This window comes from Anser brachyrhynchus (genome assembly GCF_964034855.1).
Source record: "Anser brachyrhynchus genome assembly, chromosome: 18".
NCBI lineage: Eukaryota > Metazoa > Chordata > Aves > Anseriformes > Anatidae > Anser > Anser brachyrhynchus.
Genome location: NC_137711.1, coordinates 9,613,777 through 9,631,558, shown reverse-complemented (window position 1 = coordinate 9,631,558; position 17,782 = coordinate 9,613,777). Strand labels below are relative to the sequence as shown.

Here is a 17,782-nt window from a genome sequence, read left to right as displayed (position 1 = left end):
AGTGTGGAGCTAATAACCATGTACTGACTAATCATGTCTGCTCTGATTTTCTGGGATTGTTTTGACTCTTTCAGCTCCAACTGGCTTTTGTGGGGAGTTTTTGACGTTTAGCACCTCTGCAAACAGTGTACTTCAGTTATGAACAAGCTGTTAATCTGTTAAGTCGTAGCCATTAAGTGACAGTATTATTCTGACTAAATATGACAGCCTAAAAACTGAGTATCTTTGTCCAAGTGAGTCACCCTAGGATCCCTCATAGACAATGAGGTTCTACCATTCTGGTTGTGGAGGAAGAAGGCAGTGTGTTTCCTTGCAAAGTGGATGCCTGTGTTTGGTCAGATGATTTGTGCCATAAGAAAAGTGGGAATAAATTACCTGTTGACTTTTGATTAGACTTCTCTGCTTTGCTTGGAGACCCGATTTAAGTGTCTGTATAGAACTGGGGGTGTAAGATTTGGGTCTTAAGTTCGTGTTTATGTGTGGAAGTGGAAATTGACAGATAACAGAGTTTGAGGAGCTCCATCCAAGGTTGAAGTCAGGAGGAACACTGATAGGATGTAAATGCTTAGATGCACATGACAAAATTTGCATTTGTGCACTAGTGCTCAAGACTTTCAACTCTACAGGAATATTAGTATTGCCACTATATAGCATGCTACGGAATCATCTGCTCATAAGATCAGCATTTTCATTAGTGTTTGGAGATTGGCAGTAATCATGAGGTTTCTTTCCTTCTGCCTTTGTAAACGAGGCTGTGCTCCCTATTTCCTGCAGTTCTTGGAAGCAGGCATATTATCTTGTCTTAACTTTGCACGTTCTGTTTGACAAGTTCAGTCTCTTGTTTGGCCAGATAATTCATCTTGTAATAAAAGAAAGAATCAGTTTACCTTCCATAATCCAGATTCTGGTTTATTTCATGGTTTTGTTTACAGCAAGTTTGTTTAAAGCTTCAAGGACTGATCTGTGTAGTTCTTGGCTGTCACTATGCAAGAGGATGAAATTAATAGCCACTCCCTTTTCAGTCCCTAAAGCATTTTCTTTTTCAACAACCTTTTAAGGTAGGTACCACTGGGTAGCAAATCCATAGAGCTCTGGTAATGATTAAAATAAATTGTATCTTACCTGTCCAAGCTTGATTAAGCTTTAAATGTCTTTGGCAGAAATAAAAGATCAATAAAAGTTCTTACTTAATGTATGTATAAGGAATACAAAATGGAAAAATCAATGTAAGATTCTAGAGTTTAAGAACTTTAACTTTCAAGATTCTTCTCAATTCCTTCCCTTCAATATCAGCAGTGGCACTTTTAGTAGAACAGTCATTTCCAGTGTATTTCTCAAAATTTGGAATATAGTCCTCTGCATGTGTTGCAACTTATGATAGAATATAAAGTTAAGAAATATGAAGTAGGAATTAGATTAATTTGGCTGTGACAGCTCAAAGATGCTGGTATACACTACATCTTAGGCACGAAGCATATGCTTAATTCTAAGCACTTGAATTAGTGATAAAAATTGCTGGATATTAAGTATAAGCATAAGTATTTTTAAGATTTTATGTGAATGCGTAAGCTTTATGTTGTTCCCCAACAGGTGCTACTTTGACATTCTCTTAATTAAGACTTTTTTCACCTTTTTTCTAGGTGTTTACCTCCCATGGACCTACTGTGATCATGCCAACCTGGTTCTGTTCTCGAGAATGGTTTTATCATGTGGGAAAATTTGATGAGGGTGGAAAAGTGAGTAATAATCTAATTCAGAGCCATTTGGATCCATTCTGTGTGTTTTGGAGCTTAGGGGTTTTGTTTCTACTGGTTTGAGTGAGGTTTTAGGGGTAGAATGGGTAGTTCTGATTTTTTTTATTCTTCTGAAAGCCTTCATTTATTAGTACTGTAGAGAAATCTGCTACAGCTATTTAGTATTTTATTATTTAAACCACAACTTAACATTGTTATTCTTTTTATAGGGCTCTAAATGGAGCTCTCCTGTGCTATGCAGTGTGTTTATATATTATATATATGTATATTACATAAATATATACACACATATACATGTGTGTGTATGAGGATATACAAATATTATCCTTTGGTCTGCCAAAAAAAAAAAAAGTAATTTAAAGATATGGCAGATGGAAGAGAAGTGTTTAGAGTGGTGAAAAGATTTGCTCTTACTTATGTGACGGGTGAGTGGCAGAACTGGGAACAGTGCCTGCCTCCCAATACAACCTACGTTTGCTGACTCATGCTCTTAATTTCTTTTTTAATATAATTCCTTATCATTATATTTTCATTCTCTGAAGAATACATTTGACTTAACTTCTGGGGCATTGTAAGTAAGCTCAAAAAAGAAAGAAAGCTAAAACACAATAAGGACAACAGCAAGCCTAATGATAAAGATCAAGGTTAGATTGAATAGGCCATTGTTCTGTTCTCTTTGTTTTTACTTTTGATTTTCTTTACTTTGTTCTGGTTTTTGTGTGTGTGTGTTTCTTTTTTTCTGCTTCTTTCGTGATTGTTTTTGCTTTATATGTAATCATGTAGGGGCTGTGCCACCAGTTATTTAGATGTAATAAGTCAACAATATTAATCCTAATGATTTTTCAGCAGCCATGTAAGATATGGCCTTCCAGTCTTAAAAATTAGCAGTGATAAGTTAAAAATTTTGTTTTTCCTCATCATGAACTGTCCAACATGTCAAAATTCAGACTCTGGCTCATATGGAGGACCTTCAACAAAAATACCCTTCTAACACGGGTTGCAACAGGTCATAAGCAGTTAAATCAAACCTTTGTCATATGAAGGTTTAGAGGAAAATCAGGTCCTCAATTGTTTAACATTTAGCACTGTAAGTATTTAGCATTGGTCTAACTCTTTTCCATTTGAAAATAATTTGAGGCAAAGATTTTCTGTATATATCAATAGTTTGTTATAAAGTGGTGCTGTTATGAACCCAGTAATGAATACTTTTAACAATCTTTTTCATGTGTGTGTATGTTCTGACCTGACCCATCATCTGATTATATTAACCTGATCACTTCCATCTCCATTTTGAGTTACTATTTAACAGTATGACCTCTTAAGTGTCATATCGCTGCAAATAAACACAGAAGCAGGCCAACAAATGTCCACATTTCAGCCTTCTCCATTTGCTAAACTGTTTGCATGCCAAAAAGCTGCATTTCTCATTTGGAATTAAATCCAAACACCTGTTCTTCATATTTCAGTGCTTAGTACAAATGGAATATAGTTCTTCCATGGAAGAAATGGTGATTTGATGTTTATGTTAATAGTATGGGTGGACTGATAGAATATAAATATGTAAGCTGTGATGTAATCTTCTTTTATTAGAGGTAGGTATGCATGTATCTTTCTGTCTATCCAGGCTTTATGCGAAACAGATTTTTCTAAATGTTTACAAAATGTATTTAGAAATAAAATTCTTTCTGGTCAAGATCTGCAGATGTTGGGAATATATTCCTTTTGTGTAATCTCTGTGTCAATGTCCAAGTACAACGCCAAGCAGTATTTTCAGAAATGGTGACTAAGAACCCTGACAGGTTTGCTTTATGCACCAATTGCTAATTAAATAAAATTGTTGAGATGTTTTTTTATGCAGCCTCTGAGATATGACAATTAAAGAACTACTTGAAGGTATCTGATTTTATAGCAAACTCTAATTATGTGCTGAGACTAAGGTAACACAATAGAAATGGCCACAAGCCTAGAAAATAACTTTTTAACTAACATCTGCTGCTAGGAGAAGAGTTATGTGAACCATATTTCTGACTTACCTTTTCAGGAAAATAAAGGGAAATAATCTTCATGTTACCCAACCAATTTAGATAAGGAATGCAATATGTACTTATTGAAAGAAGTAGCAGGACTTTACTAAACCCATCAGAAATTACACTTGAAAATTAGGGTGTGACATTAGCCGCATGATTGTTTTTGCCTGTATACTTTTTGGTGTCTTCTAACAGCTAGCATCCTGGGTGAAAAGTCATAACTGTGACTAAAAGCTATGCTGAGAACAAATCTACAGGGTCTTATACAATATGAACAGCAGATTTTGAAGCTATATAATCTGTTAAAGTAAGGAACATAAAAGGTCATTCACATTGGTAGACGTGTTGTCTGCTTCTTCCTAAGCAAAATTACTGGTTTGTATATTTGATACTGCACTTCCGTTGCATATAAAACCAGTATTTTGTAGTCGTGGCTACCTGGCCCTGCTTCTACCAAAATGTATTTTTCAGATGGAACTTCAGATTTTGTTTGTTGTTAATGGCCAGGTGAAGATCACAGGGAAGGCAAGTTATTTGTCTTTTAGCAAGTCATTCTTCTGTTCTAGTTGTTTGTCAGTAATGGCACTACGCTAAAAAAAACTGGTGTGTTGCTTTAGGTAAATGCAGTAAGAAATCTAGGGTACAGTAGTAACAGTGTAATTGAGCGTTGCTTACCTGTAGGCTCCTCTGCATGCAAACGTGGCAAATTGTGTAGTCTTGGCTATATTCAAGGAGTATTGTTCTTGACATCCTGACAATACCATGCCATGCTTGTTTCTTTCTCTAGAGTTTTAATTGGTCTCAAATTTCAACATAGAAATGCTTCTCTTTGAACTGCAGCCTGTCACCTCTGCATTTAACCTTCCTTTTTAAGTGTATGAAAAGTAAAAATAGAATGGTTGACTTAAAGTTCTAAACTAATCTTAATGTGTAAACGGGGAAATTATTCTTAATGAGCCCCAGAAGGAGTAGCATGTTATAAGCCATTGGCCTTTCTGAATGCAACTGTGGTTCAGAACAAAGTGTCAGAAGCTCGCTTTTGATAAAGGGTCACAAAAACCAGGAATTGGGGAGGTGTCAAAGTATGCTTTGGTGCAAAGGAGGCTGTAGCACATGCTGCAAAGCTCTAAGGTAACTTTGTAGTCTGTAAGGAGGTAACTAGTACATTTTTCCATTTTTCTCTGCCAGAGCACTCCAATATTCCCTCCAGAAGAGCAGGCAGTTACAATAAGGCATGAAAGGTAAAAGGCTAAGTAGGAATTTGTTTTTTCAGAACATGAATTAAAATACAGTCAGTCTGTCAAATAACCTATCAAAATGCTCTGGAGAAAAAAAATCTGGATAAAGCACAGGCACTAATGTTCTTGGCTTGGTATAGTTAAGGCTGAACAGAGATCAGTATTTGATCTAAAAACAAATGAAAGTGATGGAGCCAACGATAAATTATGCTTTATAAGCTGTTTGAAAATTAACCCATGCTCCATGCCTAATGACATTTGTGCTAGTCTATTATTAAATACGATTTAGAATTTACTGCATCCTTTCCATTTGACACCCTCATCACCTTTGTTAACTGAACTTCTCTGTGCCAATACAATTGGATGAAGGAATTTTTTTTAGTTTCCTCTAACGTGTTATTTTCCAAACAATGAAGCAAATTTAACATTATTACAGGCTTCAGGCCTTATAACTAAGGCAAAATGATTTAAAACCATGTTTGGATGGGAACCAAAAGAGGGTGTGACAGATTTGCAGAGAGACATAAGTGTATCTTGGATAATCCTGAAGAGAAGCTATTAATAGCAATTTAATATGGAGTTAGCTTGTGGTTAGTCTGCTTTCACACCTTCGTTGACTATCCTGAAGAAAGTGAATGTAGGGAATATTTTTATTAATCAGAATTTCTCTTTGAAATAAGTAATTTCAACTAGAAGTTCCTGAAAATACTGAAAGATAGATAATTCTTGATAAATCGCTTTAGTTGTGAATTCATTTCATTTTTCAATTTAAATTAGAGAAGAGCTGCAATTTCTTATTTAATTATAGCTTCCAGAAGCTTATTAGCTCTTCCTGTGAGCAGTGCACTTTGAACACCAGCTGAAGCTGAGCAACAGATTTTAGTGCCTGGCAGAACAGCATTTGTTTCTAAGGAAAAATCCTTCATTTAAAAGAGGGTGTGCTTTGTGTTCACCTTCGTGCTACTGACCCCTCTGCATGCGTTAGTTCTGTAAATCCAAGACTTAGCTCAAGACTTTGAGGAAATACTCTTGGACAGCTGTTGGCTTAAGTACTTTGAAAGAATAAGTAGTTTGGTTTTTACTCAGCAGCTCAGTTACAAGAGCTGAGGAACAGCATTGCACAGAGGGCAACTTTTTCATTAAAAGCCCCCCAGAAATTGTTGATAAGTGTCCTCATCCTCCAGATTCGTGTTCTCATTTTAGGAACTGTGTAGTCTGGGCATAAGATACCGACCACTGATGTGGAGCTGCAAAATTTGTAGCCAGAATTGCTTGTTGTAGTGGTAGCTGGCTTGCAGCTCCTTGCCAAGTACATTGTTGAGGACACTGTAGCTGGAATTCAGTTTCATGCGCAGGCATCTGCAAGGAGTACGAAATGAAGAGCTGTGAGGAGATAAGAAAAGAAGAATCATGGAATGATTAGTTTGGTCCCTGAGCAAGGAATTACTTCAGTTCAACTTAAGGTCTGCCTGACATCCCACTATGCGTACAAAATCAGTCCCCTCATCCATACAGACAAGTGTTAACACAGTCAAGTGATACCTGTCCAAAAAACTGGGTAAACACAAAACCTTCACCTCTTTAGTAGCAACATGTCAAAGCAAACTATTTATCTGAATGTGGCTGGTGCACGCTGCTTAGAACTGAGCAAGTGCAAACTGCATTTTTCCCTAGGAGCTGTAATCAGCAGCTGATCAGCACCTTGAGTGAAGCAGGCCGATGAGTTTTTCCCTTCGTGCAGCAGGACAGAAAGGGTTGGGTTTTGCCTGTAATGTGGAAAATCCCGTTTGTAGTTCAGTAACATGTAAACTGTGCAATTCAATTATATTTATTAATGCTGAAAGCTATTTATGTGGTAGCCTATTGCTGAAATGCTAGATTGTTAATTGATACTTTTAGCTATGGGTATTCATTTTCCAAAAATATACTAAAATATCCCTTTAAGAATTAAGCAGCCTTTTCTTTGAAGGTTGTATTGTTCGACAAAGATTCCTGGTGTTTAAAATGCCATCTGGATCCAATAATGTGTCTCAATTGGCAAGAAACTCTTGTATTGCACCAAACTTACACGCTCAAGAGCCATAGGAAGTCCCATCCCTGCAGGATCTATAACACAGTCAACATCTTTCCTCCCCTGAAAAATGTATGTCAGTGCTTCTCCTTTGTAATGTGAGAGGCCACTGCTGAGCAATACAAGGCACCTGCTCATTCCTAGGGGTGAGTGTACTTTATTTCAAAGTATTTCTGCTAGCTAAAGCAAAAGAGCACTCCAGAACCAAACAGCATTTTGAAAGATCCTTTTACTTCGGCAGTAACTCTCATTTTTTAATATGCCAGTGGTTAAGTTGAACGATGTAAATGCATATCCAAAAGGAAAAGAGTTGCAGTTATGTATGTGATGTAATGAAATCTCCGAATCAAAATACGACTGCTGCAGCAAACTGGTACGTGCTGCAACGTTTGTGCCCTGCATGACACAGTCTGTTGTGTGGCTGGAAAAAGGTTTAGAGAAGGTTTAAACCTTGCTGCTAACTCTCAGTAATTTCATGAAAGTTCAGAATAAGAAAAAGATAGAAAGGGCTATGAGATAAATGCAAAGAGTCTTGAGTTTGTGTTTTTCTTCTGTACTGATGCCTGTGGTTGCTGTCCGCTCCTCCAACCTCCCCCAGGTTTCTTTTGGGACTTTCACAGTAGGTTCATGTAAAGTATTAATTGCACAAAGTTCTCTAAAAGTTTTCTTCTGTATCTGAACTCAAGGTAGAAGTCAGACAAGAATTTACAAAGATGAACTTACAGATCAGCTGCCCTTACCAAGTAAGCCGATCAGAATCCATTGCATTTCTGAATCGGGGAGTGTGGTCCAGTCCAGCACCTTAAATCAATCTGTTATGTAGTGATGGCTGGAGCTGTGAAGTGCAGAGCTTGATTGCCTTCTGATTTCTCCCAAGATACATATGTTCAGCTGAGTATTTTGGATTTGTTTTCCAGGGTTCAAAGCTTTTTTGTCTCATTCCCCTCCTCCCCCTATGACTGCTCAGTCCAGACCATGTCTGACATGAGCACTCAGCATGGTGGGTATGAAAAACAGACACTGAACCCTTCTGCTGTTGTAACTAGACGGCCAGAAGAAACCACAGGGGGATTTTGTGTCCAGAACGCTAATTTAGAGAATCTCCTTTTCTTAATTATGGAAGAAACTCAGCAGATGTGGTAATGGGGAAAAATATTCAACTTTTTTTTTTTTTTTAAACTAGGGCTTTTATTATTTTTTTCTATTGAAATAGAATACCTACAGTTGAGGTTGAGGTTTATGCCCCCCTTACTCACGCATGTGAATACAAGTAAGAATAAGGAACAAATGTATTTCTCTATCTTTCATTTAGTTTTCCTTCTCAAGTGTATATTTAGTTAAAACTTTGTCATGTTATCTTTCAGCTTTTTATTGATTCTACACTTATTTGGCACAGTTGTTCTTTTTTTATTTTGATAAAGCCATGTGACCCTTTAAATACTAGGTTAGAGGAAAGAAAAATCTGTATATAAACATAGAAAAATTGATGTTCTAGCCATATTTCATTTTTTCAAGAAGTTGCACCATTGCACAATGTAAATAGATGCTACGTTTTTATCTTCAGAGCAGGGCTGTAGCTTTAAAGGTGGTTTTATGCTTTGGTATGCATAACATGTAACTGAATACTGTGTGCCGTATGATTGCCTTTCTGACACACTGCCTCTGACATGAAGATCTTCTGATTTTAGGTGGGAAATGTTGCATATAATCATGATATTTCTAGTATTTTCTGGAGCCTGATAGATCCATAGTTCTAGAAGATTTTTTCTCCTGTGTTTCAGCACTATAGTTTGTAATTCCTTTTTGAAGAACATGGCGTGGGAACATGTTGGAAGAAAAAAGGTTGTTAGTTTTTTGGATGTTGCCTTATTCCAATTTTTTTTTAAAATGGAAGTTCACGTCTCTCATTATGGGGCCTGATTCACCTTTCCTAAGTAGAGACCAGAATATCTATTTGTATGGCAACTGAAGAAAGAACACCAGTTCTATGAAAACAAAAACCCCACTCCCTGAAGTTACTGATCCCTTTCAGTAAATTACTTGGTTACTTGGCACTTCAGGCTTTGTGAACTGTAAGCAGCTGCGTTTCTCTCTTTACGGGACTGACATGTATCAAGCTTTTCCCTCTCAAAATGAGATGATGTTGATGATGTTTATTTTTCCACCTATGCCCTTGTGGTCAGCTGCAGTTCGTTTTCAAACAACACTGCTTGCTTTTTTAATAGTTTTATCTTTTCTACAGATGTTCAGGTAAGTTCATGGAGATGCACAGAAAGAATTTGAATAAAATGTTGTTAAACATTATTCATTTGGCAGAATGTAACTATATATTCAGATGTAACTATGAACACTGGTCACTTCTTGGTTTGAAATAACTGCTTCTCTTCCAGGGTGTTCCAGAAGATTTGTTATTTTTTTACAAACACATCCAAAAGGGTGGTGAAGTTGTTCGAGTAAACCATTGCCTTCTGCTGTACCGTTACCATCCACAGGCTGCAACTCATTCCGTCCTAGAGTAAGTTGAGGGTTTTTTTTTTTGTAGAATATAAAAATTAGCTTCATCTTGGATGATTTTGGATGATTGATGCGTAATCTCTAATGGTTTATTGTTGTATTGTTGTCTTTTTTTTTTAAAGCAGCAACTATAACAATATGCTACTAGTATCCTTTCTGTGTCGATGGAAGGTTAGTTTTCTTTGTTTTGTTGCCATAACCTGTTTTTGAGGAACGTACTGTAATGCTGGCATTGAAATTATGAACTGCAATCCTTGATTCCAATGCTGGTGCCCAACACTTGGTGTACCTATGTGAAAGATTTAGTGTGGAGGGTTGAGGGTGTTTTAGCATTGGAAAAATATTCCAAGAAATTGTTCAGCCTTTGCAGCTGTTCTTGAAATAATTTCACAATAGGTACTGTAAGAGCAATCAAGGGTTTTGGGGACTGCATTACAACAGTAGTGTTTTCTCAGCTTCCAGTTACCATCCCTTCAGCTGAGACTGTAACTGATCATATGAGATCTTGTAAGCCGCCTGAATAACATCTCCAATTATTTCAATGGTGAATGGTCCCTTCATGGTAAAATTTTACTATTTTTTTAATATCTGAGGTTTTGCTTCTCATATTTTTTTGCCATATGAATCATAATCTAAGAAATTTTTTTTTATTTTAAATCTTGATTTCAAAAAGAACTGCTAGTTTTAAGAAGTAACCAGAACCTATTGTAATACCAACAAAAGCCTTCCGTACAAAATATAATAAAAACTAAACCTTTCATCTGGTGATTTGGAGCAGTTACATATATTATCTTCATATTTTATAAGGTCTAAAGCATCTAAATCGGGTAATGATGTTTGAGAAATACCTCTGAGGATGTGTAGGAGTAATTATCTCAGATGCTTCCTTGTAAGCTGCTGTCTGCTGCTTTTACACTGCTGTTCTACCTTTGAAGATGTTAAGCTGTTGATGCTGATTCTTCTACATGCTTGCTTTACCTATCAAAGGTGCTCTTCCTGAGCAGAAGTACTGCAAGCTGAGCCAAAGTTATAACAACAACACAAAAATTCCTTCTCTTATATATTGACATTAATAAAAGGTTATGTGAGTTTTACTACCCTTTGGGGGTCCCACAACAAAAACACAGCAGTAATTAAGTAAACTGTTTTCTTACCAATTAATGACATAGACACACTTTTCAGTCAGACCTGTGTATGGCATTGTCTAGTAAAACTAAACATATTTTTATATGCGTTTTAGTTACATATCACTATATTATTGTATTACTGTAAATACTTCGGTACAGTAGTGTATGTATCATATCATGGTCAGTGTCACTGTAGATCTTTATATGTACATATGTGTAAAAATCATTCAGCTCTGAAACAGTCATTCCAAGCAAATAGAAGATACTTTTTGGATTTTGTAAACAAAGGTGAAATATGTTGTTTTCCTTTTTATTAGTATTTAAATATAAGTTGGGTCGTTTTTTGTTTCTTTTTGTGTGTGATCATTTTGGCAGTTGGTTACAAAATTTTCAGCCATGCATCATGGGATGCTAGAGCTCTTGGAAGACTGTTGCTTGTGTCTGTGGGAAAACATCTTATTCTTGGAAATGAGTTTGGTCTGAATTTACTGCAAGCTGTTGCTTATTCAGATCTACAAGTTTGTGTGGCACAAGCACCCTGAATTACAACACACTGTGAGAATGTGGAAATACTGTAAACTGTTTCAGATGTGCAGCTTGCAGGTCCAAATTGGCGCCTTTCTTGTCTCATTCTAAGAAGTCAGGCGAGCCATTCTTCCTGTTGGCTTTTTCTTGGTCGTATTGTTAATAATATTTTGTGTGAACTTTCAAATATGAAGTTGTGTAATATCTCTTCTTATTGGCACGTTCCCCTGTTTATTGCCTCGGTTGTAAAGGACTGGCCAGTGTTTGTGTCTGAAGACTTCAGTGTGCATTGTTGTTGTGGGACTCAACACAAAAGTGTATCATTTAAATTGGGGCTTTCCTAATTTGCCTTTTCCTCACCTCAATTTATTTAATGCATGTTCTAGCTTTTTCTAGAAGTCTTTTTTTTGGAAGTATTTTTCTGTGTTTTGTTTGAGCAGTTTTCTGTGACGTTTTGCCTTTTGTCACTGACCTGTTGCCTTCGCATTTTCAGAGTTAGACTAGACCTGGGTTATTTGGGAGTAGTAAACCAAGAACCAGATTAATATCTTGTCTGAGAGCAAAATGATGCGTATGGGAAAGCTGATACTTATAACAGTTTATGTCTAGTTTTGGTCTTAAAAAAAAAAATTAAATAGTTTGGAGGTAGTTAATAGGACTTGTTTATAAAAACGTGCATAATTCAGGCTTTCAGCAAAGACTGCAGTCACTTGCAGCCTATTGTGGACTCATTTCAGTTTATACAAGTGTCTTTCATTACTGTTGAAGGGACAAATGCCTGATCCTGCATTTTCAGTCTTGCTAAAGCATATATCAAACTATTTGGCAAGCAAAATTTCTTCATTTAGTAAGCATAATTGTAAACACTAATGATTTTTAGGTCATTTCCTATGATTAGTATCCTTCTGGAACAAATATCTAGAGGTGAAAGTATCTGTGAAGCAGGAAACAAAAACTTATTTGCATTCTCCCTTACCCTGGAGGCATCAGACTGAAATATTAAATATTGTGGGTGTGTGACAGAATCTGAATGAAGTACAGTCTATATTTAGATTTCTTTAAGTACGTACAGAAATATAAACTTTCTCATTGCAATTTTGTCTAAAGTCTATGATGGATGCTTACTAAATGTGAAGAACTATACAGCTTTTGAGAAACTTCGCTTCAGCCAGGAATTACAACAAAAAATCCCACATATTGTATCTCTTGGATCTAAATCGGTTTATTTCACATTGTGGCTCGTATCCTAGGGCTGTGTGTACTTTGTGCTACATAGCTGCATTACATTGATCTGATAGAATATCGGAGATGCTGTTAATAGTGAGAAATACCGTAGTAAGAAAGTTTGTTGTATAATAAAAACATCATAAAATTCATAATTTTTATCTTGCAAAAAGGGAGAAAACTGTATATAAGACAGCGCACCTCATTGCAAGATAAAAATCAGTGTGGTGGAAGAGGAGCAATAAAATACTATGCTTGTCTTTAGGTGCTGTTTCTCATGAAGACGGACAGTTGGGGCAGGTAACAATCTTTGTAGCAATTCACAAACTTTTGGTCAACAGAAATTTAATATATGCAGAAAATAAGGTTTGTACATTCCCACTGAGATTGAAGAGATTCTCTTTTATGCAGAAACTATGAAGCATGCTTAAATGATTTACAGTAATTTCATATGCTGTGTATTCGGAATGAGTATAATATTGTAAAAGCTCATTCTGCAGAAATACCCCAAATTACGTAATCTATTAAAACCATCTGGTTTCAGGCACAAGAAGCTTCCAGTGTCATTTAAGCGAAAGAGAACAGGCACTTAGTATGAGACACACATTTGGTTGTTTTAGAGGTACTCGGAGGCATGGGTCTTGTATCACTGATGAGCATAGGAATGCCTGCTTCATTTCCTGCAAAAACATATGCATCCCAGAATAGGCAGGAGTGAGGAATAGCATAACATATTCCTGTACAACTGCAGTAAAGATGAGGTCAACTGCATTTTTATCATCTATGTCTGCATTTGGCACTTCAATTAAACATAGAAACTAATGACCTCATTAGATTCTTGAAAAGCAAATGGCATTAACATTGATAGTCTCCGTCTTTCTTAATAAGCCTTTCATGAAAAATAGGCCACAATGCAAACCATGCCTCAGTTAATGACCCACGACCTGAAGATGAACTCAGACATTAATAGAACCTATTAACAGTGTAAATGTAATAACTCAGTGGGACGATATAGTCCAGCAATTAATAAGTTCACGTGAAGTTCAACAGAACAACAACTACAAAAAAAATCAGTTTATTCACCAGTGTGGTCAAGGTTCAAATGAGATTCATTTCTGAATTTCTTGTGGATTATAAGGACCATGAATTTTGCATGCGAAGCTAGCTGAAAAAAGCTAGCTATAAAGAATCTGTTCTTTCAGCTCTCACTGTGATTGGAAAGTTCATTGTTCTTCCACCTCTGGATTATCTATCAGGTGAGATTCACCTATAGTATAAAACTCTATTATCCTGCCATGAATAGAAACCCACTGGAAGAGGCTGGTCACTTGAATAGTTCTTCCTATCTAGTGTTACCTGAGTAGCGTGTGGGAGCAATGTATGTAGGAAAAGTCTGATTTATAGTATCACTTTGGATGGTAATCAATGCCTAAAATTTCAGTACTGCTTAGGATATTGGGTTTGTATTTTTATATTTCACAAGTACTTGTACATCTGTCTTTGTTCTGCTGATTCACTTATGTAGCCTCACTGGGGGGAAGGAGGGAGCGGGAGTCGAGCATTATGGCGAGGTTTAACAGAGCTCAGACATTAAATCATATAGCTTTTATTGTCACATTATCTTTCATTTCAAAATAGGAATAGAGCAGATGTTTCTTGACTCCTGTATTCAGTCAGTAGGTCAGCACACATTTTAACAGAGCTCCATTGTTATATTACTTGGGTGGATGGTATGGTAATAACTGCTTGGGACTGAGGAGCATACTTCGTAGTCGTTCTCACCCACGGCATGAATACCCGCAGTTTGCTCCTGCAGAATTTTGGCTCCTCTTCTTCCTTCCAGACCGCATAACTGAGGAGGGTTGAGGGGCCATGGCAAATGTGAAGACTCAAGAATGGCTTTCCAAGTTTGAAAAATGTGTACTTCTAACCTTTCTTTTGTGAAGGAAAAAAAAAAGTGAAAAGAAAATTCAAGAAATGGGTAAAAAACAGTGTACTTCAAGCATTTGGGTCAAGGAAGAGTATTAGGATATGGGTACCCACTTCTGTAATCAGAAGAGTTTGTGTCACACCTTCTGGCTGAGGAAAATCTTAGTTAACTGAATACAGGCTAGGAAATGATACTAAAGGCGAAGTATTACCTTTAATGCTTTCTGATGTGGTAGGAAAAAGCAGCCTTGTTTTGGGATGGTGCAGAATAGTAATACCTTCTAGTTTTTGCTGTTGGCTATGAATACGTAATAATGCAAAATCTGAAAGCTGTGAGAATCATCTCTGAGAAGTGGTTTGTACAACTTCTAGATTGTTTCAGGCATTTTCTTTAATCATCCTTTGCACGTTGCTACAGTTCCTGTCTGCTGCACCTGCACTGCCTCTGAAATGATGGGAAAATGGCATTCCCTTACCCCTCGAGGCAGGAATCCCAGTTATCTATTCTGGAAGCATCCAAAAATGTGGCAAAGTGGGTGAACCAGAAACCTAAAGGGGATAACTGAAACTCTCTCTTATGACACTCCATAAGCTACCTTTTGCTTCAACATGTGAGCTATACTGTTCAGGCAGCGCAAGTTTTCACAAAGATTAAGTCTGTAGTTGTCACTGCAATTAAAGCTCAAATACAAATGCCTCAATTCCATATCTGTATGACCATCTGGGCTTGCAGTGTTTTAAAGAATTTCAAGGTTGTAACTCAAGATCGCAAAGCATTTGATATATCCTAACATTTTCATTAAAAGGACACACAGAATATAGGGATGTGATTTTTATTTTTTTTTGTGAGCATTTTCTGTTTAGGATTATAGTAGACATTCTTCAATGATGTGTCTTCATAAGAATGTCTCATAAATGGTGCTAGAAAAATTCACAATTGCTGTATATATTGGCTTCATTTACACAACCCAAAATACTCACGTAAGAAATCCATTTTTTTGCAATTAAATGAAACTGTCTAACAATATTCTTGTATTCAAATGGAGATCCAGTTTATTTTGAGTTTAATGAGTTTCACATCTTTTTATTTCCGAGTGCATTTCCCTTGGTTGTTTACGCCCCACACTTGCAATAACTCAGTGTACATTCATATATAAGATGGGGTCAGTAAGTCGGCTTCAGGCTGAAATTTGTGGGCGCTCACCAACAGCGAGATGTGGACTGCTTGAATTTTACCTCTGTAGGAACCTCTGTGGAATAGAGGCACCCATCACATAGAAAGCAAATTCATTGTCTGGAAGCGACCAGTTCTGAATGTGCTGGGACATCTCCATGAGAAATAGTAATATTTTCTGTGTGCCTGGATATAGATTGCTGTGGATCTCAGGTTCCCTATTCTGGAGACTTTTTTGGGGAACTCTGCTGTTTCTGCGCTGAAAATTAAAGAGTACAATACAGTTTTCTGTGTATTAAACTAAACTGGTATTTAATATATAGGCTGCTTTATAATTATTGATTTTTTTATTATTTTATTCAGTTGTATATATTCTATTTTGCTTCCAAGATGGTAAAATAGTTGATGTGTGAGTATCACATCAGAGCATGACTTATTTCTGATCTGTGAAATCTTTAAACCCCAAAAATTAGTTTGTCCAGTTTTTGATATTTTAAAAGATACCTTGGTGTATTATGATCATAAATGTTCTTGCTTTTCAGCTGGAATGCGATAGGCTGGTGAGAGTCAATGCACAGAAACATCTGACTGTAGGCTTCTTCACAGCAACCTTGCAGACCGTAGAGCCTTTGAAAATGCAGTCAATGCAGTCATTAGTCGTCTCTCGGGCAGTAACACCTATTTAATTCAATATTTTAATTGACTTAATTTCATTTATTTTTCCTAGCCTGTAGCCACACAGTGCTTAGTAGGTTGAGTCTTGCTGGGTTCTTCCTGACCTTGCTCTGTTGCTGGTGGCTTTCTGAGTTCTCTGTTGCCCTGTGTAGCTTCTCTGCAGTAGCTCTATCTGTAGAAGGTTTGGCCCACAACTGAAAGTCACTTGATAGTGTTTTTTATGCCTTGTAAGGTTGCCTATTTTTTCCTCAACTTTCTTGACTTTGTTAAGCTCAGGAGGGAAAGAAACTTGACTGTCACTCAAGTCAACAGGACAGACTCTGAAGTACCTCTGGAATATAATAGTGCTCTTCTTCTGAAGGCATGTTTCAGTATTAAAACCTTTCCATTTCCTTGTAAAGCAATAATCTTACTTTTTAGAAGCTAGCAGAAGCTCTAGGATTTTCAGTAATGTGATTGTGGAAAAATACTTGACCTTCATATTTCTTTCCTTGAATTTTCCTTCTGGGAATATAGTATGCTCTAATGAACATGGAAAAAGGCAAGTGTCAGAGGATGCCAGCAGCAGCTAAAGTTTTGCAGCAGGAATGCAGCTTGTGGTTGCATTAGAAGAGATTTGCAATCAAATCCAATTTTTTTTTTCTTCCATTAGTGGAAGTGCTGGTGCACAGCCGTAGTCTTCAAAACAGTGCAGAAAATTTATATGGAGTAGCTAATTCTTCTTGGGTTCATCTGTTTGTGTGTGATGTTCTTTCCAAGTTATCACACCACAATCAGTGATGAAGTGCTAAGCAACCATGTAAGGATTTGGCTGTGCTCAAAATCTCATGCTGAGGTGAACTGGGCTCTCCGGAGCTAACTCAGAATCCCAGAAAGAGTCCGTATGTCTCAGTGCTATGAGGGTTTAATGTTTTTCAAACCATAACTCAGGGCTGTGCAGGAACGACACAAATGAAAACACAAAATTCCTGTTGTTAAAATATTAGAAAAGTTTTCTAACCAACTTCTGGGAACAAATTAGGCTACCTAGTAACCTCAATAACCTCAAATTTTATACCTCAGATGTATACTTCATAGGAATGATTTGGAACAATAAATTTATATCTATTACAGGTTTTCTGGAATTTGATAATCCATTACAAAAAGGAAAAAAATTGAAAATGTTTCATAAAAGTCAGATGTTACTATAATGTCAGATCATCATACATCTCTAGAGATCATACTAATGTATGCACAGGTTTGTAAAAGAACCAAAATGAGCGTAATGCACACAGGATTAAGGATAATCAGGACTGCAGCTAAGGGAGAAGTGTGATCCACCGGTGAGAATGACTGCAGAGCTGTGCAGCTCCTCTTCCTGACTCTTTGCCCACTTGGACAGTTTAAATCCTTACTAGCAAAGAATTGTGAGTGGAGTTTGGTTTTCCATGTGATGAGGTGCTTTTGGAGACCAGAGATACCCCTGGTCAGGCAGACAGCTGGGGTTACAGCTTACTGTAGCTGCCCTGTGATAACCTGTGCTGA

The 17,782-nt window shown here is 36.9% G+C and overlaps 1 protein-coding gene across 5 annotated transcripts in view; it reads left to right on the top strand.

Moving 5' to 3' along the window:
• B3GNTL1 (UDP-GlcNAc:betaGal beta-1,3-N-acetylglucosaminyltransferase like 1) overlaps positions 1-17,782 on the top strand; it is a 137,421-nt gene that overhangs the window by 98,074 nt on the left and 21,565 nt on the right. For all 5 annotated transcript variants that reach the window (XM_080560690.1, XM_080560688.1, XM_080560692.1 and 2 more), the window contains 2 exons: positions 1,641-1,736; positions 9,481-9,605. In XM_080560690.1, coding sequence (XP_080416816.1) covers positions 1,641-1,736; positions 9,481-9,605 — 221 coding nt within the window. The remainder of the gene's footprint in view (positions 1-1,640; positions 1,737-9,480; positions 9,606-17,782) is intronic.